The sequence below is a fragment of the Micropterus salmoides genome, unplaced genomic scaffold (assembly GCF_014851395.1).
Source record: "Micropterus salmoides isolate LMB-PRFRI ecotype aquatic unplaced genomic scaffold, ASM1485139v1 Ms_hic_scaffold_16, whole genome shotgun sequence".
Lineage (NCBI taxonomy): Eukaryota > Metazoa > Chordata > Actinopteri > Centrarchiformes > Centrarchidae > Micropterus > Micropterus salmoides.
The window spans coordinates 5,019,440-5,046,883 of NW_024040707.1; the positions used below are offsets into that span (position 1 = coordinate 5,019,440).

Consider the following 27,444-nt stretch of genomic DNA (forward strand, 5'->3'; position numbering starts at 1 on the left):
AAATAGCGACTAAAAGAGGAAATGTTCAACAGAAATTCACATTCCTAAGTATAAATAAAACCTACAACAGATCAATAAACTTCAGAACAAAGCAAAGACCAAATAATAGTATAATTCAGCAAATTGAAACGAAAAAGTGTTGAGATCCTGTACAGCCTGATGCATCATGTGTTATGTCAGACATTGACAAATTATTTTCATCTTGCTTGGGCCTGTCCCCGGCAAAAGAAAGAGAAATACTGCAAGAAACTCTGATGCAGAATTATCTTAATGTGTCAAAATACCAAACTGAAGCTGAAGTTGGGTGTGTTAACCTGCCAACATCAACACACCCTGATATCATTTACAAAAACATAAAGGAGCAGAAAGATAAGGATGACCTCTGAAAAATCTGCGAACTATTCCGGACTACCAGCACTCATTCCTTTCCTCCCTGCATCCATCATCCCTCCTTTATTCTGGTTTAGATGTGTCATCAGCTCTAGCCCTTTTGCCTCTTTCTCTCCTTTCACTCCAAGCTGAATCACTCCTATTAAGGTCAGATTTGTCTCTCTTTCTCTCCACCTCTTTTTCTCCCCCTCTTTGCTCATTTTCCTGCCCAGTACACATAATGAATGACTGAAAAATGTGCACTGTGTGTCAGCGTTTGAGTGTTTGTGTGAGAGGACACAATTTCAGAGGCAACGTATAACTCTGAATGAGAGGGGACAGACAGGGAAAACAGAAACATGAAGGCCGATGAGTAGATGGTGACAGAAATAGAGGTCACTGAAGAAGACAGAGGAGTGTGGGGAGGAATGAATGACTGCAACTGTTGACCCTCAAAATGACAGTCAAAGAGCTAAAGAGGACAAAAAGATTTACATCAAGAAATAGAAAGAGGGGCACTATGAAAAGATGTGACTAAAACATGTGGTTAACTGAGTCATTGTGGAAAATGCAGCAACAGAGAAAGAAAAGAAAGAGGAAAATTGCCTACGCAGAAATACATCACTTTTTGAAGCCTTAATGATGATGATGACATACAACAAAAATCTGAGAATTAAAAAAAGGTCAGAAGGCGGAGAGGGGCCAGAAGACACATGAAGTTACATGAAGCAAATATTTTAATATTATTATTGAATCTAATGGCTGGTTGTAAAACAGATGCTAGTCCTGCTGATCCCACTGTGAATCAACACCTATGTGTGAACCTGTGGTTCTTTGCAGCTTTCAGCACCTTTCAGCTAACTGTTTAAGGCCCCATCCACACTACTCCGTTTTAGTTTACAAACTGAGAATTAAAAGGAATACGATCTCCGTCCACACCAGCGTTTTAGCTGCGTTTTGGAGTTGATCTCCGTCTACATTAAAACGACTGAAAAGTGGGCATGCGCGTGCCGGTGTAAACATGAAGCAGATGGTCTATTCTGTAGTTACAGAAGATTTGGTGTAAGAATAAATAAATACAGACTTAGCATCAGACCAGTTTTTTTTTGTTGTTGCATGCACCAATAACGAGCTGGGACTGTTACTGAATGTAACACAGGAGTGTGTATAATACGATATCAAAAACACGGTTAGCAGCATCGTGTTCGTGCTTTGCAAGACCCAATCAGAGAGCCGAGCGTGAGCGACTGCGTCATCGTTTCTAAAGTCCTCCGTTTTGGCCCGTCTTCACTAAAACGCGTTTTGAAACGCAAAAAGGGGTCGGCAGCATTTCCAAATTTCTCCCGTTTTATGTCTTCATTTTCGTCGTTTTAGTCTGGAGGTGCAAACGTAGCAAAAGGTCTCCGTTTTAATTTGAAAACACAGTAGTGTGGATGGGGCCGAATTTTGCTGCTCTAAAATACAACACAATGCTGATTTATATAAAACTGTGTGCACACGAGATTACACAGGCTAACTACAATATGCGACTGGTGAAGAAATTCAAAGATTTATCAACTGTAAACAACATTTTTAAAGTAACCCGGCAAGACCTAAAAGACTTAGCAAATACTGACAGAAACACAACTTCAATGGGATGTTCATGTTTCTCTGTGTCTGCTGGATGTGTAAGCAAATAACTGTTTGCTAACACTTTAGTGATAATAACTTAAGCTAAATACTCATTGCTGTCTGTTTGTTTAGGGGGCTTTCCACCCTTTTGGTCCAAAATAATGCTGATTGATAAAATACAGTTCCGCTAATTACAGGTTGCACACTCTTCAGGGGTAAAAAAGATTAAATGAAGAGTATAGTGTTATATTGATGTGAAATGAAGTATTGATGAGAAACTAGAAAGTGAGAAATTAGTAACTGAATATAGCTACTGTGTCTAGGTTAATAATAGCTAAGATTGTACTTTAGACGCACAGACTGACAAAGAAGACTTTAGGAAGGATAAAGGGTGACACAAATGAATAGAAGATGTTTGATGTCCATCATATCTATCATTTTCCCCTCTTTTTATTTATTTCCACCATTACTGTGTCAGTAATCCACAACAGAAGAGTCTTTGTGGCTGGAGAGAATAAGATAGAGATGAACAGAGAGAGAGGAGAGAAGGGGAAGATGGGGAGGGTGATTACGATGTGAGGGTGTGAAGGAAATATGGCAAATAAGAGATAATATCTTTAAAAGTCTCACATACTTGAGCTTTCTGCTCAACTAGATGTTTTACAGCAGGCGCACACACACAGACAAAGTGTCACACCTGAAGAGTGTGTAAAAGAAAACAAAACACTGGAAATGTCTGTTCAGAGCCAAACCACAGACAAAAACACACACTCACACAGGCAGAGTGTGGTTCCCATGCTCGTCCCTCGTAAATAGCAGAATTGGCAGAGAATACATAGATTATAATCAGCCCACACACACACACACACACACACACACACACACAAAGAAGTGATCTCAGACTATTTCTGCTCACCTGTAAGCAGGTGGAGAGGATACCACATGATGTTACAGTTGTTTTATAAGCCTTTGTGTTCGAGGGTCATTTCCTGGTGTTGACTTAAATTATGCTGTATTGCATCACTGTGTTTATGTTGTAAGACTGTGACACAGTATATTGTATATTTGCATATTTCTCGGTTCCCTATGTCACCCAGCAATCCAAGATGGGCGATTTCTCTTTGAACTGCCTCTTAAAATGTTTTTTCCTTTTGTCTTCGGTGTTAAGGAATTCCCGAGTTATTCCTTATCTTTTTTTAATGTCTATCTCAAATTGCCCAATTTTAATTCAGTTTTTGGCATATCCTAAGACTGTCTCCAAATTGAAATTTTAAAGTCTTGACAGCAAAAAACTACACGAAATACGATTTTTGCTAATTGGATCCAAGCCACCACTGGAGGTGGTTTGAAATGTGATTTCCATCTGAATGTGGCTGCTCAAACTGGATTTTAAGTGTTTGACACGCAATGACAACGTCAAATCCAGAGTGACGGCAGAGTGACAGCTGCCAAGCAAAATCCATGCTGCGTGCTGACAGAGCAGGCGAGAAGATGGAGCTCCACTTGTCATCATGTTTCCACAGACATACCCCACTACAGTTGAAAATTGTCTGCCTACAGTTTGACACTAATTGTTGCCTATTTTCGCTGTAACTAACTAATTTGGGATGGCCATTTGAAGGCAGCAACACTACATGAGCTTGACTAACCTGGCTAATCGAGCTAAGCATGCTACAGCTGATAAACCACAACTGGTGCTTTGGGTAAAACTCGCAACCTACAATTTCTGCTACACCCGTGCAAGTAGTAGACAACATTTGATACAAATGAGAATGTATGTAATATAAAGCTTTACTTGACTGAATATATTTCTAGATTTAAATTGCTTTTAACATGTTTGATGTGAGCTCAGCTTTACAACCAAAAAGCACGTCATAAATTGTCAGGATTTTTTAAATATAAACCTCCGCCCTGCAACTTGGAGCCAGCTGGCAAAGTAACTGACGTTCAAACCACATCAATAGCAGGAAGCATTCAACTGGGAGCAGTTGGCACCACGCTCGCTCTTACGCACGGCAAACAATGGAGCTACCTCAACACTGCATGTGAGTCTGTGTGTATCCGTGTATGTGTGTTTTTATTGTTTGTCCTGTAGGAAAACCTGACAACACACCAGGAAATTAAGGGCACGTGACAGTGAGAAACATTTGAAGGATTTTGTGTTGCCATGTTTGATTTAATTCACAGTTGTGGGGTTTGGTCCACTTTGAAGGCTGATTAAAGAGTCAGTTAACCCAAATTTAAAGAAGATAAACACATTTTCTCATTTACCTCTAGTAGCATCTTGACGTGCAGATAGTTTTGGTTTAATTTCTTCAGGTTATAACATACAATGGAGGTGAGGAATTTTAAAATAATTTTATTGATGGAAAAATGATATTCAACAGCCACTTGTATTTCTAGAAACAATGTCCACAATATTCTAGATAATTCACAGACTTTTAGTTTTCTTTAAAACTATTTCTTTAGCAAAAAGTGGTTTAAATAATGAGGGTGGTGAAGCCGCAGTGGATAAGACACACTTTTGGTGTGAGATACCTGGGTTCAATTCCCACTGTGACACATCCACAAATGTGTCCCTGAGTAAGACACTTAACCTCTAGTAGCTGCAGAGGAGTGCATTCTGACATATATAGCAATTGTAAGTAGCTTTGGATAAAAGTGTCACATAAATAAATAAATGTAATGTAAATGTTGCATGACGTGCAGAAATGCAATTATTAGTTATTAAATTATTCACTGATTTACCAATGGTCATTCAATTAAATTGTAAATATTTTGATAATCAGTTCATTATTTCAGTTATTTCTCAAGCACAAAAGCCATCTTCTGGTTACAGATTCTAAAATGTGATGGTTTGCTGTTTTTCAGCCAACTTGGTGGAACAAAACAAGCTAATTGAAGGCATCATCCTGGGCTCTAAGAAACTGTTCATGACATTCATTTCATAGACTAAACAATGAATCAATGAGTAATCAATTAGTTAGTTGTAGTCCTTATGAGATATTGCTGCTGAATGTTTAAAAGGCTTTAAGTGCCCAAAAACTATATAAAAAAAAAAAGTCCACCTCCATTTGACTTGGGTGGCAGCAGAGATCTATAATTGGAAATAAAACCAAAAATATCTGCATGTAACTGAGGTGGTTATTTAGATAATCTGAAGAACAATGCATTTTAGTGCATATTACCAATGTTTCAGCATCTATTGTATCTTGGCAGAAGACAAATATGAGCTGAAATGTTAATTAATGAAGTTAAGAATCAAATGGTCTCATTTGAGTTATAATTGTGGTGTTTTCTGTTCCTTGATTTTGTTGAACTGACCCTCTGAGTGTGTTCTGCAATGAACTAAAAACATAGAAAATCACAGAAACTGCAGGTCTAATGCAGCTCTGCAGACTTTGACAAGTGTAATGACAAGGAGACACCTTTTTTACCCTAGGAGGGAGGCCTATGGAAAAGAGAAGACCTCACCTGAAGAACATTTACACACATACACACACACACACACACCTAAACACACACATTCCCAACTGAGGGATAATAACAGGCTGCAGAAAAAAGACAAACATCCCCTTTTCCCCTGTCATCTCCTCCTCCTTCTCTTTCCCTTACCCTCCTTCCTCTTCTTCACCTCCTTCCTCTCCTCCTCCTCCCTTCCTGGGAGTTTTGTTTCACCTTGCCTTCATACTGGATTTCTCCCTCCCTTTATGTCATCTATTATTGGTCTCCATGTTTGTTCCATTTCCAACCCCTCCTCCTCTTCATCTCCTCCATACCCACCTCCCCTTTACCTGTAATTACAGAATCATTCCACGATCACACACCTGAGGAATGAAACTGAACACAAACACACATCTGTGTACAGAGTGAAAACACACAACAACGTTACACTGTGCTTAGGATACACAACCCATAAGACAGCGGTAAATTGTGTTGACTTGGTATGACCTCATCGGATGATTCATATTCTTGCTACAGTTCATCAGGTAGCTGTCATTCCTCTTCCATCTTGTTCCCTCCCCCCTTCTCTGCCTTCCCCAGTGTGCAGATGTAACAGGGACAGAAAAGGAGCCAGGCACGTACAGATAGATACAGATATATCAACTATATATATGGAAAAATAATGAGGTGAGAGGGGTTTCAACATGTTTTAGTGCATTTCAAACTGAGACAAGTGAAATAAGCTTTTCCTAAATTTAGAGAATTTCCTTTCTGAGATTTCTGCTGCCACCCCACTACGACGGGACTGAGAGGATGTTTGCTTTTGCTGTGTTGAAAAATGACATTTGAAAAACACATGTCACAGCATGTCTTTCCAGAAACAGTGAGTTTAATATCCTTATCCTAAAACACTTTTACTTTTTTCTGAAGCACGCTCATAAGAATGTTCTGAGTTGGAATTAAACACGGACACGAAACAGAAGAAGTTTAAGATGGAAGTGACTTAGGCAGTGGAGGAGAAAGAGTAGAAAGTGGATGAAAAGGAAAAACATTGCAGGGTGGGCTCTCACTTTTGAAGAAATACCTTGAGAAAAGGAGGAGGAGGAGAATAAGGAGCAGAGGTAAGGAGGGAGACGATAACGGTGAAGAGGAATAAGAGCAGGATATAGCAGAAGAAGGAAGACAGGAAGGTAGTGGAGATTGAAATGGTCTATATTGGGCTGCATGTTATCTCTAAAAGATAGGCAGAATGGGTGGTACAGATATAGAAAGACAGGAGGAGGAGGAGAGGAAGAAGAGGGGAAGGAAGAGGGGTGTGATGCTGCTAATTTAAAAGTCTCAGCAAACAGACGTTAGAAAGAAAAGGAAAGAGAAGAAGAACGAATTGGATGACAGGGAGAATGGAGATTAGAGGAGAATAGAGAGTATCACAACACACACAGCCAGATGTAAAAATATGTGTAAAGGTTATAACATTGTTTGGAAATACTGAGAGAAACAAACACTGCAGAGAAACTCTCCTTCAGATTCCAGTGAAATGTGTTTAATAAACTGAGTGTTGGGTGGGTGCAGTCTGTGCTTGGTACACCTACTGCAGTAACACTGCCACAGATATACTGATACCGAGTGACTGTACAGTGTATTTACTGCCAGCTGAATTCCACATAATTTAATCTGTTGTTTTTTTCTCTCTTCGAAATGTTCACAGAGCACGTACATTTTTTCAAAAGTTGCTTCACCTTCTGAACTTGCATTCACCCGACAATACCTCAGATAACGTACAAGTTAAGTAAGTGCCTTGCTAAAGGGCATCTCAGCAGTCTTAAAATCAATATACTGTTTCATATTAACTGACCGAAAATACATAAAATTGTTTCTGTGCAAAATGACTATAAAACTATCAGTTACACTCATTCTATCATGGCGAGCCTCCGACTCTGGCCTCAGCTTTTATAAAAGTGTTTCCGTGTATTTAAGGACCCAGACTTAAATTTAGAAGGGAAAAAAGAGAGCACTGGTATCAGCTTGGTACTCTGTATCGGCAGATACCCCAAGTTGAGGTATCTGAACTCTTATTAAGAGGAAAGCAGCTGCATCCATGCATCCATATTTATGGGCCCAGCTTTTTACATATAGACGTTATTATGTTTATGTCACCAAACTGTCTCCCTATATTTAGCAGCATATAAATTTTGATTGCTTGCAGAGAGTTTGATGAGAACAACAATATCATTCTGACGTCTGTAAGCAAAATAAAAAGCTAACTAACTTAGCTTAGCACAAACATCAGAAACAGCTAGCTTGGCTCTGTCCACCTGTCAGCACCGCTAAAGCTCACTGATTAACATGTTGTTTATCTGCGTAAACTGGCTGTATATCACTGGCTGCTTTATATTTAGCATACAGACAGATGTGATCAACCTTCTCATCTGTCTCTGCTTCTATTGTGTTTTCCTGCTGAGAAACAGATAAAAGCAGTACGTGACTTTTTTGGTATAGCTGCACCCAGCAGAGAGAGAGAGAGAGAGAGAGAGAGAATTGAATTGAGAGAGAGGAGTTGGGGTAATTTAACAAGCCTTCCCCTCGGCGGGTTGAGACAGGTTAACTTACATTCCAATCTCTCCCTCCTCTTTCATTCAGGCAGAGGTAGGGGGGTTAGGTGTGTGTGTGTGTGTGTGTGTGTGGTGGGGTCTTCAACACACTCTCTGAGCCTTGTTACTGACACACACACATACACACACAAACACACTTGTAAATCCTGGCCTTAGCCCACCTACATTCTTTCAAGACAAAACTGCATCCTGGTAACTACAGACCCTCCCCCTCCTCTCCCTCTCTCTGTTGCCCTCCTTGAAGCCGTCGTTTGTGCCACCACAAATTTTCATCATGCCATGCAATTTTAAACATTATTAACACATAAAGCATCCTTCTGCAACATTGGTCGTTTGCTTTTAAAATCAGACTACACTGTGCTACAATGAAGATTTTGCACTCATTCACACACTGAATATGCAGGTCAAGTGTACCAAAACCATATATACATAAAAATATTCTTCACAAGAAAACTTATGCAAGAAGACGAGTTGGTGTTTTTGCTTAAAAGGTGCTCTCCTACACTTTAGTTTTGCACTTTTATAAAGTTGAGGCACTCACAAGAGACAGATTTTTAAAAAAGAATGGTGAAAGTCGAAGCAGCAGAGGCCAAAATATCCCAACTTTTAGTTCCTAGTATGGGTCAAGTTCCAAAAATGCTGGATTGTACAATACCCTTTCCCAATTGATTGACAATTCATTCCAAATGTATACACATCTATCTTCTTTTACAGGCCAAAGCTGAAAATATATATATATTTTTGGCTCTTTAAAAATAAATTATTTAAGGTACAAACATTTATTTAAGGCACGCCTCTGGAGCAACTAGGGGTTAAGTGTCTTGCTCACTGACACATTGATGCCTCACAGTGGATTCAAACCCAGGTCTCTGACACCCAAGGTATGTGTCTTCTCCACTGCGGCATCACCACAAAGCAGGATGTTTTTAGAAGGTGAGACTGACATTAGAAATGCATGTCTGGCTAGTTCAAATTTTTCCCACAATCATTACACAAAATTTCAATTAATGACAGCCAACAACAAATATGAGCCAATATAACAGCAAATGTTTACATCGATCACTGAGTATACTGTATTATAATGGCACGTTGGAAAAAGATCTCATCCAAAATGATTGTGAGAGCAAACTGCTGGGCTCTGATAGCGTTCAGAAACCTTTCGTTCATTCTTTTATTATTGTCACGAGATAAACAGGCTTATAAAAGGCTTTTAGAAGCTAAACACACACACACACACTCAGTTACAGTCACAGCTCCCTGATTCTCTATTGAGACATTCAACACAGAGAAAGAGAGGAAGGGCAGAAAGTAAAGAGTGAGTAGAAAAGGGACGATAGATGGAAGCGGGAAGGGAAACTGAAAGCCATGACAGAAAACACACAGTGAACGTCTCTGCACTGATGAATGAGGAGAGCACTCGAGCAGGAGAGCCTGGCACAAAAGAGTTGCATTCAGAAACATAAAAGGTTGTTCAAGAGCGACGTTCAAAAACACAGAAAGGTTAACTTGGAGCACAAGGTGGACTGAGTGAAGCTTTTGAAGCTGTAGTGCATGAGGGCCTGAGTCTCTCCCTGTGTTTGGAAAACTTTCCTAATATGTTATACATCTATATGTGAGAGTTGTCATTCTGACAAACCAAGTCTCCTGCCAAGAACAACATCTCTAAATACAGTATGTTCAAGTGGAAGCATTAACGGTTAGATTTTTTATTTGGGTCACTGAGTTTCGGGAGGCTGATTTATCCTTAATGTTAGCTGCTTAACCAGTTACTCAGATAGACTTCACATTTATTATCAGTGAGGGCAACAGTTTATCACTGTAAGGTAGAAAATAAACAGTTCAGCCTAACAAGGCAACATTTTCAGACCTTGTGGCTCAAAATTGTGACAATCTCACAGGACAGGACTTCTCAACCACAAACCACTTTTTTAAATTAAAATTTTAGTTTAGCTAGCTTACAGGCTATAGCCTCAACTGTCCACACATTATGATATCCTCCCTTTACCACCTTTCAAATTGCCATCCAAAACAGAAAGTCCAAAGAATCCAATTTTGAAATACAAAAGTCAACGGGAATATTATATATCTAAATTTATAGGACGTCTACAAACCATTGGTCAACAATGACGTTCCACAATAATCTGAAAACCTCTGACCCTCCAGAAAAGGTGACAACCATAAATGCACAGACAGTCAGAGAAAGTCCATCTGCGTGTGTGTTGAGTCGTACCTGTCCGAGGTCCAGGGTGACGTTCACCTGGTTGAACTCTGTGCTGCGGGACAGAGGCGGGCTCTGCCACCAGCGCTCCGTCCCGTCGATGGCGTTGGTGATGGGATGGGCGCGATCGCTGTCGCTTTGGCTACAGATGTCACAGTACTGGCCCTGGGAAGACACAGATGTACAAGTGTTTTTATCTTTAGTTGAGCATTTGAGGATTCAAAAGGCGGCAGGAGTGTGAAACTTTACGATGTACATTGAAAAGCCATTCTTCAGGACATGAGGAAAACGCTCTTCCAAAGAACAGCCTTCTCATGAAACTGATACCAAAGAAGCTTCCTCTGAGTTTGAAATATTTTCACATCAGACTGTGTGATGCACTGTTCTCGCTGTTAATCTTGTGTGTTTTTAACAATCAACTGGCATACCATGTGTCCTTGACTGGCTAATATCTGTCTAAAATATCAATCAGTCCAACATGCCTGCATTTTTGGGTCTTCGAATTATGCTTTAATGATTACATATATTTTATCACACATAAGCTTCCATGTACCAAATGACCAGGTCGTTCCACTGAGTAGCTTCAACAGGAGAGGAGCTAATCAATGAACCACCGGCTATAGTCTTTGGTTGGAATGAAACCTTGAGGTCTTTCTCAATATATTTAAATGTCAATTAAACATTTATACTTTCAACTTCTACTATTCAGACTGGATATGAGGATCTTGCTCAGAGACACTTGTGAGCGAATAACACACGCTGGTTATTGTTATATTTGACCCTTCAGTCTCTATTCCAGCCATTATAACCACCCAAAACAGCAGCACAATGTTTCAGAGTCACAGTGAAAAGAAGAGATTTCTTTCACAACTGTCCCTGAAGCTACCAGGCTCAAGTTTCTCATATTCCAACACAGAGCTTACTCCCACTCAGGTTACTGTAACAGTGAGGCTCTAGCTTGTATTGTATTTCAGCTAATGGGTTTTAATGTGTCATAAATCTTGTCTTAGTGCCTTAGTCTGTTTAAAGTGAGAGCATAGTGTACTGTATGAAAAAAGGAAATTCATTAGCATTTACATTCTCTGCCACTCCAGCACTAACTAACACTAACACATCCCACTGGTACCATCAGTAATGAAAAATAATACACTTTGTCTTCCACAAAGAACTACATCTTTATATTAGTGCATCCTAGCAGAATCACACTCACATTTTAATTAGCCACTTCTTCATTACCCTTACTTCAAAATGTCAAGAACACTAGTTTAAAGGTTTATATACCCTTAGAAAGAACAAGGTCAGGCAATAATGGGCACCACATTATTAAAATCAAGTTGTATTTATTTTATTTTTAGACTGCTACCCTTAAAAGTGTCCAATCACTGCACAAAGCAGCATTACTGTCAGGTATTTTGAAAAGTCTGCACAGTCGTTCTGACTTCAGCTACTTCAGTAGCAGCAAGTATTTGCAAGCCTAAAATCCTTCCAGATGATATTGACCTGCACCAACTTTGACCACCTTTAAATCCATGTTAGAAACATTTATTGTTTGCCACTGTCTTTGACTTAAACTTAAAACACTCACTAGGAACTATCTTTCCCCCCAAACCTGTATTTCTGTCATTTTTAACTCAAATGAAAATTGACGGAAATTTGCATGTGTATGAAATGTGCTATACAAATAAACTCGCTTTGTCTAACTACAAACCACATATATAATTTACACTTTTGCCAACCATTTACCAATACAGAACATAGTGTTTGGGATTTTTAGTGCTTTTCCAACAATCAAACAAGCTATTGATTTCGAAACTACACAACGACAACATGACATTAACATAACAATAAATGCAACCATTATGTTGAGCAGGATGAAAAACATCTCCGACACATTTCAAGACTCTGTCCTGGTAATTTTCACACCATAGCATAGTTGAATGAATGGAAAACAAATGGCTGCCTGGAAGGCAGTTTAGGTAGTTAAACTACAAAATCCAAAACCCTGTGGCATGCTTTAATAATTTGTGCTTAAACACAAATGTGGATGTGTCCATTTGAAGTGGCCTCTCCACCTCCTTGGCTCCTAAAGCCTCTTCATTATTTGCTAATCCAGTTTGGTTGTCTGAGCGTTTAACCCAATCACTGCTGGCTATGTAAGCATTAGCATAAACTAAACAAGCGAGGACCTGAACAAATGCTCGGGTTAGGAGATGTTATCACAGACAATGTCAAAGGTCATTGCTCACTTTTTGACTCCACCCCCCCACAACCACCTTCTCCTGTCCCCTGTCTTCCCCTGCACTTCTGAGAGATCACCCGTTAATCAACCCTTCAGATTCTCCGTTTTCTGTGGATCCCTGTATCTAACCACTTTAGTAATTCTTAAACCTTAAATTAGTTCATTCTTCCTCTCTAATTACTTTCCCTCAAATAGCATTACTTTCATCAGTCTTGCCACTGATCTCCTGGATTGAGTTCAGTTTTGGTTTAATCCTTAACTGGGATACGTGGGGTACTACAAATTACGGCTGTTCAAAAATATCTCAATGTCAAATGTGCCGTGAACGAGCCAAGATAGATTGCTGCCCTGAACAAGAGATTAGTGAGAGGTAAATTAAATCTGAGTTAACTGAGTAACCAAGTTATGTATGGTTTACTAATTGGATGTAACAATTTATCTAATATTCCCTTCAGCAACACCTATTGGGCTCTGAAATTGTGTTTTAGTGATAAAATATCATTTGTTTCTGTGAAAGACTTGCAGGCTCTTGTTTTTTAAATGTAATTTCCACTTACATTTTCCTCTTGGACATATCATTGTGCCAACTCTCTTTCACAATCTTCTTTTTATACTTTATCTCTGTATTTGTAATTAACTAATTATCTCCTTCTGCTCTCATGTTGTCTGTCAAATCTGAGAGCACAGACCAGTTGACAGTTCCTTGAAAACAGTAAAGAGGGCAGGAAATCACCTTCAATTAAGCAGCTGAATGCAGGGAAATGAAGGTGACCAACAGTTCAGCTGTTCCAAACAGTTTAAGTTGGTGGTGCTCTCTGAAATAACTGACAAAAAAAGCGGATTTCCTACCAAGGTATGTGACATCTCAAGAGAACAAGGTTAAGTGTTTAGTGTAGTGAGATGTCAGGGAGTCTGCTTCTGTATTTCTGCCTGGCTGTCAAACTATCTTTCACAGTATTCCCTTTTCTCTTTTTTTCTTTCACAATGCCCGATCCATCCTCTCTTCCTTCACTTCCTTTCATATGCAGGCATGTCAACCAAAAGGCCACCTGGGAATAAACATGTAGAGCACATTCTCCTCTCTCTGTGTGTTACACACTCTTTCATTCAGTCATTTTTCAACTTTCTTCCCATTTCTTTCTTACCTTCCACCTTTTAGGTGAATAAGAAAAACTCTCTGCTTCTCTCTGAGTGAGGAATCCACGTCCTCAGGGCAGAGCCAAAGTGTTTCTCAGTCAACACCTGCCACTTTATGTAATCTAACTTTTTTCCCTCTTAAGATACCATGCTGCTTTTCTCTTACTTCCTCTAACTCTTTCTGTTTCTCTCTTTCTACATCAGAACATTTTTTTCTTTTCCCTCTCTCCTTGTCTTTCCTCCTCTCTGTCTCACTCTGTCCTGCAAGAGTATTAAATGGTACCACAATTAAAGCTGCATGCACTTGGTCAGATTTTACCTTAAGTCCCAATGACACAAGCATCCAATCACTATTAAAATAACTGGTACACTTACTGGTGATCAACCACAAGAACTGTCTCCTAAACACCAGCACCAAACTCTCCATCCAAGACAAAGCTGAATTCCCCATTGTCAGAGCATCCTCTTCACCACATCCACCCTCAGGAGACGGCTTACTGATATCTTCTTGGAGCAGTTTTAGGTAATTAAGTCCATTAACACTCAACAGATATGGCTGGTTGCCACGTTTACTGCTTTAAACTACTCACATAGTGCACCAAATTAGCCAAAACGCACCCTTCAGTTTAGTTTAATTCAGTTTTAGAAACTGCAAAAAAAATCTAAAATCTAAGTTTTGAATTGTGCTATTAATGTTTTGTTTGCAAAAAAATCCCAGGTTAGTGTTTTTTTTGTAGTGTAGTCTATCTGTGTCAAGATATTATTATAAGAGATTTCTGGGTAATCTCAAAATGTAATCTGGGGCCACCAAGTGCAAAATTACTCTGTACTCATACACAGCAATGCATTGAGCAAAACGCTAAAATCAACATGCAAACATGCTTACAATGACAATGCTAACATGTTGATGTTTAGCAGGTATTACCATGTTCACCATCTTAGCTTAGTATGTTAGCATGCAAACATTTGCTAATTAACAGTAAACACAACGTACGCAGCTAAGGCTGATGGGAATGTCATTAGTTTTGCAGGTATTTGGTCATTACATTCAAATTTGACCTACTGATGCTAGATGAAAGATCAAAGAATGAAAGTTATTACAGTTCATCCTGAGAGACATGTGAATATTTGTACCAGATTTCATGGCAAACCATCCAGTAGTTGTAAAGATATTTCACTCTGGACAAAATTGGTCGACTGACCGACACACTGACATTGTCATTGATGATGAGTATGCTGCTTAATTAAATAATCCAAAGAGAATAAATTAACCTTCTATGGAGATGTCAGTCCACAGGCGCACGTGGTAATTAGTGATGACCACTGCGGTTTAGTCCTAAGTGAGAAAACAAAAGCTCTGATTTAGTGCATAGTGCTTAGGGAAAGTCATTCACACACTCACACACATTCCAATCTCTAGTCCTCCTCCTGCTGATTTTAATTAATAAAAACACTCTCACGTCTTGCTGTCAAATCAAAACAGGATTAACCTATACACAGAAAAGTGTGTGTGTGTGTGTGTGAGAGGGTGTGTTGATCAGGGGGTGCTGTAACCCAACAAGTGGACCGAGCCACAATTGCCCAGCAAAGTGGGCTAAACCTCTTAGCCCGAACACATAATGCACCATTCCTTGAGCTAATGACCTGATTTCTTGGATTCATTTGGGAAATTGCCTGAGCTAATGACGCACCAAGATCTCCACTTCAACCACACTGCTCTGAGCAGGCAGATCCGAGAAAGACTGGATGAAATTTCTGATGAGAAAATATTAGTTCTAATCCTCAGTGCGGAGAAGTTGAAGTGGGAATGTGCTCAGGATCATGTCTGCATTTGGGGAAAATTAATCTCATACCTTTAAAAGGTTAATTTAGTAGCTGATTTAAAGGTAATTACTCAACAAAATATTTCTTTCTGTCTTTCTTTCTTTCTTTCTTTCCATTTAAGGTGAAATTCATTTTTTTCTGTGTAGAGCTTAAATGAGGTATTTTAATAAACATCTTGAAAGCTTAAATCAATCTTGAAAGCCCCAAACACCCCTGAGGGCATTATGCTGTTGTGTTTTGTTGACTTCATTCTCAGTCTCTACAATCAAACAATGCCTCAGACTGCCTGCTGTTCATTCTCTACCTCTACTGATCAATCTCATATCTTTATCTCATCAACTTTACATCGCCATGTCTGATTTCTAATTTCAGATCAAAAGGTATTTCCTAGCACGCATGCCACTTATTTTGCAAACATTAAAATAACACCGGGATTTAGAAATGACAGAATTTTATAGTAATTTATAGTATAGTAAGAACCATCACATCGATAATCTCGCTGTAACAGAGCGTATAAACTTGGTCTGATTGGAGGACATGGGTCAGTCACCGTGAGGAATGTGGGGAACAGGTGGGAGAGAGAGAGAGAGAGAGAGAGAGAGAGAGAGAGAGAGAGAGAGAGAGAGAGAGAGAGAGAAGGTAATAACCCTGCATGTTATCGCCCAGAGGGTTGCTTTAATGGTTAACCCATGAAACTGCCATAATCCTTTGTGTTAACGAGTGATACCTGGAGGCTTAAGAGTCAAACACCAAATGGGTCTGCTATTGGTTTTTACAAAATCACAATCACATTAAAATCTAATCCATAAAACACACACAAAGCCTGATGTGAAAACCTCCTCAGTAGCCGAATTTCTGTGTCCACTCTAAGTGAAATGTTGCCTGTCCTTATATAAGTAGCCTTGTGTTAAGTGTTGCCAAGTTCTACAAAGGAAGCAGTGCATGAAATAATGACTTGGCAGAGCAGTTGGAGATTCATGCACACTACTGACCCCCTCTGTTCAACTCTCTATTTTGAATGCAGTGAAGTGTGTAGGCTGGCACCTGCATCAAGGTCTAACATAATAAAACTGGAATGAAACATGCAGTTTGGGGATAGAAAACTTTAACTGCTACAATACACCAGTAAAAGGAGCAACAGTGACCGTGTAGTAAATGATAAAGAGTACTATAAAAGGTAAAGATCATAGAGACACCTCAGGGAATACAAATGTCATTGCATACCCTAAAGCTCACACAATTCAGTCCTTAAAGTACACTGATGTAGCAATATTCTAGAAATATTACACCTCTGAATGCAATAAAATAGGTCACTTAAGGTACATTATAAGTCCCTACAAATTAAAGGAAAGCAAAGTGTCTAATGCTACCAAAAAGAAATCAGTCACTCCCAAATATTTAGCACCAAAAACTCATTTAGAGCACATAGGAATACCATATACTAAAATCACTGTAAAACTCCTGACCATGCAACACAAACAATCTCTGCAAACGCAAGCACCTAGTGTAATATTATACAAATACTATAGGAGTGTTATAACATGACTACAGTAGATAAAGATGCAATTAGGCGTGATAAAGTCACCTTAAACTCACAGCTGAGCACCATACACTAGCTAGAAGAATATTATAGGTGTACTATAAGCTTAGAAGCTGTCATGGTGGGAAAAACTGCAATTAACCCTACATGTTAAGGACTATCTTAGGAAATAAAAACTCCATTAAGTTCAGTAAACTGACTCACTGCTGAGCGACACAAGTAGGAATAAGGGTTTTATAAAGTTTCCTGCTCACCTGGATGGTCTGACTCGGGTCTCCGGACACCGGGCCTCCGACCAGCTTGCAGTACAGATCTTGCACGGTCCTGCCGGTGTCTTCCTCCCCGCATGTCGCCGTGGCGGTGATCTTGGTGCCCTCGGCCAGGTTGAAGTAGGGCGGGTGCAGGCTGTATCCGTTCACCCCGTTGATCGGCAGCTCCTGCGCCGACACGGAGTGGCAGCAGGTCACTAACAGCGACCACAGCAGCAGCGCGACCCGCGTCTGGGTGCGCCGAGCCGGGGAGAGCGCAGCACCGAGTGGCGCCGGTCCGCTCGCCATCATCTCCACCTGTTCGCTCGATCCGGTCCGAGCAACAAAAAAAAGTTTGGGAAATAAATGAATCTGAGTATAAAGCGAGAAGAGCCGTTAAGCTATGTAGGAGAGAAGCATGTGGAGGGAAAAGTGTTGAAACTGCAAAAGAAAGACAAAGGAAGGGGGAGTTAGTTTGTAGTCCCAGAGAGCGGTGCGCCGAGGTTTCTGTGTCGCTCCAACAGGCACCTATTCAAACTCAATCTGTCCCCCCCCCCCCCCCCCCTCCTTGTTGGCCCGTCCCCGTGGATGGAGGGAGGAGGGCATTGCTTCTACCAATGCTTAGTGTGTGAATGGTTAAGTTACATCATTCTCTTGAAGCACCGCGGTTCATTGATTAGCTCAAATTAAAGGCATCTTAAATGGAGACTTTGGATCCATTTGTTCATTTGATGCCCTGCGACGGATTGGCGACCTGTCCAGGATGTACCCCGCCTTTCGCCCGATGTCAGCTGGGATTGGCTCCAGACCCCCGCGACCCTGTACGCAGGATCAGCTGTTGACGATGGATAGATCACATTTGATGTACAGTTTATTTCAATGTTTGGGATGGTTTCTGGGAATTACTCCTTTCCTCACTCACTTCCTTCCAACTTGCTTCCTTTTTATCTTTCCTTTCCCTTCTGTTCCTTTCTACCTCTCTGTTTTCTCTCATTCATCCCCACTTTTCCTTCCTTCTCTAGTCTCCTTTCTTATTTTCTTCCATGAGGTTCCTCCTCCATTCAACTCCCGTTTCCCTCTTTTATGTTCCTGTTCCCTTTCCTTTCCTCCTGTTGCGCCCTACCCATCACTCCATCTTATTAGTGTAAAAAAACATACATTTCTTTCTTGTTTTTTCCCTTTACTCTCTCTTTAATGTCACACTCCTGCATCACACTCACCAAGTGACACAACAACAAATGGGAAATCAAACCACAGAAGCACACAGAGAATGAGCTTCCAGACAGCTCCTCAAACACACAAATAAAAACATGCAGACAGGTGCTCTTGACAAACATGCCAACACACACACACACACACAGTTGGCCACACACTAAGCACAAAGGAAAATGAAGAATAACATCAGAGGAGGAATTTCATAAATGCAGTGGTCATCCGAGGTATTAAAAAAATCTTTACAATTTTTAGTTGGTGCTTTTATTACTGTTCTTGCTTTTGCACTTTGAAGACAGAATATAAAGCTGTTGTGATTTAAATCAAATTTAATGTGGACGAGTGGGTTTGATGTGTGTGAGAAGTAGAAATGACTAAAAAGGATGTGACTGTTTTGATTAGATCCATTTATCAAAGTGAAAAACTGTCAGGTAGGACCAAAAATAATTTGCTCTGACAAACATTTTAGTGATTTTAGCTTGGATATCAATAAATGATGCACAAAAAAATCATTTCCTGACCTTAGGGAATAGTAGTTTGACAAGCTCGTCTTAACTTAAAGTTCACTTACTAGCTTTTTCCAGAGCTTTCAACCATCATCACCACCATCTCACCGTCTTTATCGGGATATCAGTTTGACTCAGCTCACAAGTCTCTTGACCAAAAGATTAAACTCTGTTGTTACTCATCTCAGCAAATAAACACATATACAACTGCATGTTATCATGTAATCAAACAGCTAGGTCACGTGAACTGGCTGACTCAATGACAACTAAACAGACTACATTTGTTAATGAAGACTGCGAGATCCTATAGTAAGTGACCTTGAGTTAAGATTATTTTGTCAACTAAATATTGTGTGTGTGTGTAAAGTCGTTTGGCCCATGTACTTATGTCGGTGGGGGAAACTTCATGTAGCATTACACAAAGTTCTTGCTGGTTATGCTCACAGTTTATTAGCACAGCTACATACCGATAAATTTGTTTAGGAGATTCTACGTTCGTTTATACGAATGTGTGCATTTGTCTGCTTAAACTAGTAGGTGGCCTGTCACTCTTCTTCTATGTTTATAATCTGTCCTCCTCTCTCTCTCTGTCACTCTGTAATCTAGTCTCTCTCCATGGGAGCTGTCAGACTGTCCCATGCAGACCTTTGTCCTCCTCCTGCTGCTGCTGTCGGTCAGTGTGTGGCTCAATGTAAGTGTGTGACAAACAGGCAGAGACAGAGAGACAGTGTGTCCACTCAGTATTCAATCTCAACACACAGTCTCTAAAACTCTAAATGGTTCATGTCACAGAAGAAAAGGCTCCGGCCTTCCGCTGAGAAACGGACACCAGAATAATCCTCTTTTAGTCAACAGTCTTCAGTTTGAAAACGTCGGCTGTCGTTCCTCTGAATGAGTTGTTTTTTCTCTTTCTCTAAAGTATATCTGTGGATGTCTGAGTTTTAAGGTGTAAGTTCTTTTTCTTGTTTGGTGTCTGTGGAGAACTGGCCAAACATCAAGGATGGATGGAAACATCAAGGCTCCTGGGCACAGTGTCTGTTTGGTGCTTGTGAGCACCCAAGCGAAAACTTCATCACAGACGTACATCTTCTTCCACCTTGGTAGCTCGAATGTGCCAAGGTCAGCAGTGAGACGTTTTCCACTTTTTAATTCCCACATCTGAACTGAAATAACACAGCGTCACAGTAAAATACAAAATCTCCAGGCATATTTTCTAGGGGTTGCTGAGAATTGTATTCTGAAAAATGTGGACATTTTTAAACTGAATTAAGACCAGATGAGGCAGGAAAAGGAAAGCTGCCATAAACCATCCATCCATCCATTGTCAACCGCTTATCCTGCATACAGGGTCACGGGGGCTGCCATACACAAAAATGGTAAATAACAAAAGAGCATCACAATAAACTTGTGATCGGAGGTTTAGTGTTTTGCCCAAGAACAATGTGGACAGGAGGAGCTGCGAATCAAACTGCCAACCCTGTGATTACTGGATGACCCACTCTACCCCCTGAGCCACAGCTTGCTTTTTGGATGGATGGCATTGTCAGTTGGTCGGTCAGTCTGTCTGTCCACTACTTTGGTCCAGGCTGAAATATCTAACGTGAAATTTTGTAGACATTGCAGGTTCCCAGAGGATCTTTTCCTAATGACTTCGGTGATCAACTGGCTTTTCTTCTAGCACAAATGTGGTTCTGATTGAAATGTCTTGACAACTACTGGATGGATTTTCATATAATTTGGGACACACATTCCCATCAGAATGGATTGTAATCACTTTGGTGAGCCCTTAACCCACAACACCTCGTTGATTTTAATGGTTGTAGTCTCATGTGTACAAGAAGCCTGTGTGTTATTATTAAACCTGAAATGATTTTGTTCAAAGTGCTGCATTAAATGTAGATGTTATTGTGCAATACGTAACAGTAAAATAATGCATTAATAGAAGCCTAGAAATAAATTCAAATATATTTGCATTAAATGTAGATGTTATTGTGCAATACATAACAGTAAAACAATGCATTAATAGAAGCCTAGAAATAAATTCAAATATATTTTGCATGAAATATTTATACACCTTTTTGTGTAATTTAGTTCCAGTGTCACTGTGGGCTCACGCATTGAACTTCATGGGTGTAATGTAAAGCACTTTTTACAGGATGCATGATGAAAATTGTATAAGAGTATATGTAAGTGTATAGTATTAAACAATTAACAAGTGTGTGAGGAATCGTACAATTACAGGAAGTGGAGATTATTGAACAAAAAGTTAAAGTTCAGAGCATTAGCATTTGAGCTTATACGTCTCTAGGGAACACCTGAGCAGCTGTGAGTGTTTGTTTCCTCGTGGACTCTGGAACACTGCCATCTAATCAAGCTACAGGAACCACTTTAGAAGATGAAAGGGTTTCTCCGCCACACGCAGTTAACAGCTGCTCAGGTGAGTCAAAGTGATATTTACAGGTTTGGTTTGTCAGGATGATTATATCACAGAGAAAAACCCTTCACTGGTGGACCTGCAGGGAAGCAGAGAAAAAAAACGAGAAACGAAAGAAGACAGTTAAGAAAGTTAAGATACCTTTGTCAGGCAGGTGAATTTGTTGCAATGTCCAGAGTCCAGAAACCTCACACATATACTTCCTCCATCATCTGTTTAACACATGCTGAACTCTGACCTGTGGACTGCTGCCCGCCTGCCCCTCTCTCCCACACTCAGACACACACACACACACACACACACGCACACGCACACGCACACACACACACGCACACACACACACACACACACACACAGAGGTCAGTGACCTCCTGTAGTTTAAAAGAGTCTCGAGACAGTGTGTTAATGCAGCCGAGCTTCATTCACTGACACACAACAACATTCCACTGGCTGTTTGTCGGCTCACAGGTCACAATGTGCGCTCTAGTTTAAAGGGCCGCACAAATTTTCATTATTGATAAATCAACTATCATAATTCCACAAAACGTCAGAAAATGTTACAAATGGCTGTGATACTTTCAAATAACGGAATCTTAAATACAGCAGCGGAAAAGGATCAGATGGAGGAGACATGACGAGAGACGTACATCGAGCGGAGGAGAAATAGCAGGTGGAAAGTATCTCTCACACTGAAACAGTTTCTTGTCTTTTAGTTAAATGGTGGCAAATTAAGTACTTCTTAGTACCATCTGGTGGGGGTGTGAAGTTGGATGTATACACAGGTTTGAGTAACATGAATCAGACCGGGTACGGTATCAGTGTGGTTTATACTCGTATACTCAGAGAAGACAGGGCAGTGTTAATTAGTGAGCTTTGCAGGTGCTGGTGGACCTATTTTTGAACTTTGCAGATAGCCCAGCTAGCTGTTTCTCCCCCTGCTTTCAGTTTTTATGTTAAGTGAAACTAATCATCTTCCAGCTCTTGCTCCATGCTAAATACACAGACATGAGACTGGTATCAATTTTCTCATCTAACTGTGAAAGAATACAAATAAGCACATTTCCCAAAATGTTGAGCTAGTCCTTTAACCTAACTCAACAGAAAATTCAAATTGGCATAAATACAGCTTAGTCTTATTTCTTTGTGTGTTTTGTATCACACAGTGTACTTGACCTGTGTTGTAATGTGAGTCCTGTGCAAGTTCTGTACAATACAAGTTCACGTCTTTCTGCTGTCAGACAACAGCCCACATGTAAAACTGACCTAGCACCATAAAAAGCTACATGCTCCAATGAGCTTTCCATCCAAAATAAATGTCAATGACCTGCTCACAGAACAAGTGGTCACATAAAGAGTTGAAGACAAATCTGCATAGATTTATCACATGAAAATCATATGTACGGTTACCTTTGTGGTGTAGATATACAACACAGATGGAAAAACAAGAATAAGTTGAATTAATGCCAAAAGCAATATTCATTATTCATCACAATAGCAATCTTAATGTTGTACTAAGCTCTGTTTGTTCAGGATTAGTTCAACATTTTGGGAAATACGCTTATTTGCCTTCTTTCCAAGAGTTAGCTGAGAGGTTGGACACAGGACGATTGATGAAAAACACAGCACAGTGGTTGCCAAACCGCAAGTTTTTGATGGATGGATTAATGGTCTTTCCAAAGAAAGTCAGTCCCAATTATCGACTGTTTGTGTTCAGATTAAATAAACAAGATAGATATTTTAATAGTGAGCATATTTTTAAAACCTTGCCCGTTTCCCCCTTCTTCCAGTCTTTATGCAAAGCTAAGGATCTAGCTCTGTCAGTCTGTAATGCACTGACATGAGAGTGTTATCCATCTTGTCATTTTGCTCTCAGAAAGAAAGCAAACACACATGTTGCAAAAATGTTGAGGTGATTATTGAACTCCAAATATAAATTTAATGCTAAGAAACTTACCCTTCATGAATGTTACAATAATAAAATTATTCACGTTTTCCTTCACTCGGTTAAAATTAACCTGTGGGCACATTATGCATTCAGATACATGACGGTGGCCTGCTGAGATGAAGAGAGTGGTGGGAGACTCAGAACAGCAGGGAAACTGACAAGCAGCAAAGAAACCTGGGAAAGAGAAAAAAGTATGAGAAGACATAAAAATAAAGAGAGACGAAGAAAGAGGGCTTGAAAGTTTCACCTCACTAATCCTCTCATTCTCTCCTCCTTTCTTCTTTAACGCTTTAACTAATCTACTTCCTGGTTACCAAGGAGAGGTGAGGGCAAGGCTACTTGTTGTCGGGGTAACTGCTAACTTCTCCATTAAATGAACCTACTTACCTCCTGCTGGTCCATACACACACACACACACACACACACACACACACACAAGAAAGTGAATGAGAAACACAACTGGTGTATCCTCTGCAGGCCTCAGTATCCCATAATGCATTGTGCATTTTGATATCACATTCAGGTGACTGCTCAAATCGTAAAGTCACAAGTTATCACATAACCACATACTACTTACCAGGTATTTACATTCAGGTGATCAATAACTGCTAAATCTTTCATTAAGATCTCACTTTTACAAGCGTGACAAGTTTACACTAGAAAAGACCAATAGCACACTGAAGCAACTGTAAAAATATGGACCTGATGCACCAGAAAATTTGAGTACTCAGTATGCAATTTTAATTGAGCTACAGCAATCAGAAATGTTTAAATGTTTAAACTTGTTCCAGTTTACCGCAGGTATTTACACTTTGCTGCCAAGTTCTGGCATTAAAGTTAGAATTATTTTACAAGTTGACAAGGAACACCTGAATGCATCTTTATGTTTTGGTCACTCTGAAGTTAAAGAATGTTTTCTTCCACCGTGAAACACGTTCTTCGAAAACTTAAAAAAAAAAACATTTGCTCATTACAGACAGCTATCAACTGGTGTTGTGGGGAGTGGAACAGACAGCTGGGTTAGTGAGCAGTTTAAACCTTCTTTCTATCGCCTCCTGCTTTAATTCATAACTTTTGACTGTGTTTGAATGTAGCTGGACTTCCATTTTAGATGTCGTCACTGCAATATTTTTCTGTTTCTGCTGTTTCTTTCTAAAACAGTGATTTGATCATGACTCCAAAATGCTACCCGTTAACCAAGTGAACAATAACTTTGATCAAATCACTATTTTAATTTGACAAAGTCATCTGATAACAGAAACGCAGGTTAATTAAAAAACATCTGTACTGTGTGATGAGTTATTCTGATCTACAAAATGAGTGATCAAAGAGAAAGTTAGAAGGGACAGTAATTCATTTTAAATTTTACAGTGTTTTTTTCAATTTCAGTGTTCTTGAAAATCTTCACACTAAAAGACAAGAATTTTTTTCCGATTTATCCACTATCCAGAAAAAAGTTGTCATGGAGAACCCTGCATTAGAAATATGCGAGGGCCTGTATTGGTGGGGGCGGAGTAATGGATTAATTTGTTTGAAGATGAAAGAGTAATATAATACAATGAGACAGGATTTTACAACTCAAGAAAATTATCACAATAACAATTATTTAATCTTTTAACCGTAGAACAGTGTTCATGTTACAAAATAATCTACCAGGAATGTGAACACATTTGATTGGACAACACAGCGCCTTGCTCTATGAAGCTGCTGCAAAAGTTGAGGGGCTTCATTGAAAAGAATGCATTTTCTCACAGGGCTAATACGGTGGTCTCAGTGGCCTCAGAGAGAAACAAGTGTTTTAATATTTAGTTGGCTTAGTGTGAACAGAATCCAATTTGACAGGTAAATAGTGTTTTCAAATCAGTCCACATTAGTGTAAGTGTGAGCTAAGGGCGACTTCCTGTCCTCACCCCTGAGCGAAAACCAGATCCTTTTATCTAAATCCATCTGTTAGTATCTGCCTCCAGTCAAATCTCTGCTTAATGCTCATCATCACATGCTCCACCAACACACACATGTGCACACAATTTATGTTTCCCTCTCCTGCAGCCATAACGTCAGTATATTCATGATGATAACGGTATTGAGTAAATACTGTTTGTGTATTCGCAGCATTCCTCAGATGCCCCGCCCCCCGTTTTGGATCAGATAGGAAAAACACACACACACACACACACACGTCACATGCAGTGCTTTGGGCAGATATATTTGAAGTGCTGTGGGCCGGGGATGGGATGTTTGGGGTTGACAGTAGACTAAAATGGGTGTGTGTGTGTGTGAGGCAGGTACCTACATGCCCTTCTCTTTGTCTTCCTCAACAAGATACTTCAAAACACACGCACTCCTGGTGGGCCCTCTCCCTCTCTCTCTTTTGTTCTGCTTTTGCAGCCCTGAAGAAAGAATCAGAGCTCTGATGTTACTGATGCCTGTGGGTCGGCCGGTCCAACAGTCCATCCAACACTTCAGACCAGAGTAAGATATCTGGATATCTTTTAATTTTACTAACCACAAAACATTTTCTCCAGTGCCACCCTCAGAATAAACATTTTTAGTCCTACTACAAGTAATGCTCTGCAACAATAATAAAACAAAAATAAAATCAATCAATTTTGAACATTTTGGGAAATGCACAGATTTGTTTTCTTACTGATGGATCCCAATACCATCTTATATCTGTCTGTTAAATTTACATACAGCCAGCAACCAGTTATCTTCTTAACACAAGGCCTGAAAACGGGGAAATATCGAGCCTGCATGGCTTCGTCCACAAGTGACAAAATCCACCTACCAGCACCTCTAAAGCTCACTAATCAACATGTTATAACTTGGTGTTTAATATGTACTGAAGCAGTTTAAAAGCAACCTTTTGTTGTTTTTATGTAGGGGTTATTATACAGTCACGTTTTTGAGTTTCCCCCATAGACTGTTTCCCCCATCTTTGTGCTAAGCTAAGCTGACAGGCTGATGGCTGTAGCTTCAGATTTACCGTACAAGAAGAAAGTAAATAAGTGCATTTCAGACTATTCCTTTAAATCATTTAAGTTAATCGATGAATAGTTTTGTCTACAAAACAGTGAGAAATGCACAATATTGTTTTTTAGAGCTCAATATACATTTATTCTTAAACATGAATATGTTTGAATTGTATAAAAATATAAGTATCTTCACATGTCTAAATAAATGCCTGATAAATTACTAGAAGGTTGATTCAATATTAAAAATAATATATTTTCTTATTTGTTACATTCCATATTTAAGCTACATGTTTATCGCACATGTGTGATCAACTTGTTTGGAAAAGAGCAATAGGTAATATTATTGATTCTTAAATGTTTTAAAGTTGTAGACTACTGATGATAGTAATGTTTTAGTGCAGTTACAGCGGTACAATGTCACCACAAGTGGATTCATTTTACTTTAAACTGCAGCCTCCTCCCTCTCTTGAACCCATTCACTCTCCCACATCCAGTCTGCTTTCCGTCCATCTCTCCCCCCCCCCCCTTTAATCTCTCACCAGTGTCTCTTTCACCTCCTTTCCCTTCACGGATCCCGCCTACTTTGAAGTCTGCTGGCATCTGAGAGAGGACAAAGAGACACAAAGAGACGACCCGGGCTGCTTCTGAAGATGGGACAAAAGGATGAGCGAGATAGATGGAAAGATAGAGAAGGGAAAGAAGGGAAAGAGAGAGGCATGACAAAAGACAGGATGAGGGGAGCAAGGCCAGGAGAAGAAGTGAGAGGTATAGTAAAATATAGTCAAAAGTGAGGGATGGACATAAGGCTGTACATTCAGAGAGCTAGATAAAAACAAAGCAGGGAAGATAAACTCTGAGATAATATAAAGCTGTGGGATCAAATGAAACTACAGCTTTTAGACTGAGCTTATGAAGTTATTCAATGTTTTATTTTTTAATTTTAAAATATTACCAAAACTTAGAAGTTCACCTGTCCATTTAAATATACTTTTGTTTTGGCTGACACCTAGTGGCTTTTAAAGGAACTGCAGTTTGAACTGGCACTGTTCATACTGCTTTCAGCATGCAGCCCTTGTTACTGCTATTGCTGCTGCTTCCTACTAAACTGCCTGTGCAGCCGGAAAGAGCTG

General features: G+C 39.7%; 1 protein-coding gene and 1 long non-coding RNA gene across 2 annotated transcripts; both read right to left on the reverse strand.

The window, feature by feature from the left end:
• Positions 1-10,113: 10,113 nt before the first annotated feature.
• Positions 10,114-17,775, reverse strand: LOC119905045 (laminin subunit alpha-5-like). The gene is made up of 2 exons (XM_038721745.1): positions 17,249-17,775; positions 10,114-10,419 (listed from the first exon to the last, which is right to left on the reverse strand). Exons 1-2 carry the CDS (start codon positions 17,552-17,554, stop codon positions 10,129-10,131), a joined length of 597 nt encoding a protein of 198 aa, XP_038577673.1. The 5' UTR covers positions 17,555-17,775; the 3' UTR covers positions 10,114-10,128.
• A 3,131-nt stretch (positions 17,776-20,906) lies between these two features.
• On the reverse strand, positions 20,907-27,073 carry LOC119904944. The gene is made up of 4 exons (XR_005444763.1): positions 26,854-27,073; positions 25,633-25,729; positions 23,349-23,513; positions 20,907-21,473 (listed from the first exon to the last, which is right to left on the reverse strand). It is a non-coding gene; the product is annotated as an uncharacterized LOC119904944 (long non-coding RNA).
• Between the last annotated feature and the right edge of the window lie 371 nt (positions 27,074-27,444).

Bases quoted from the DNA above. Each gene is read 5' to 3' on its own strand.
- LOC119905045 (XM_038721745.1), bottom strand. From the start codon at position 17,554: ATGATGGCGAGCGGACCGGCGCCACTCGGTGCTGCGCTCTCCCCGGCT. The intron at 10,420-17,248 runs GTGAGCAGGAAA...GTGTCTTCCCAG, and splicing joins ACCCGAGTCAGACCATCCAG to GGCCAGTACTGTGACATCTG.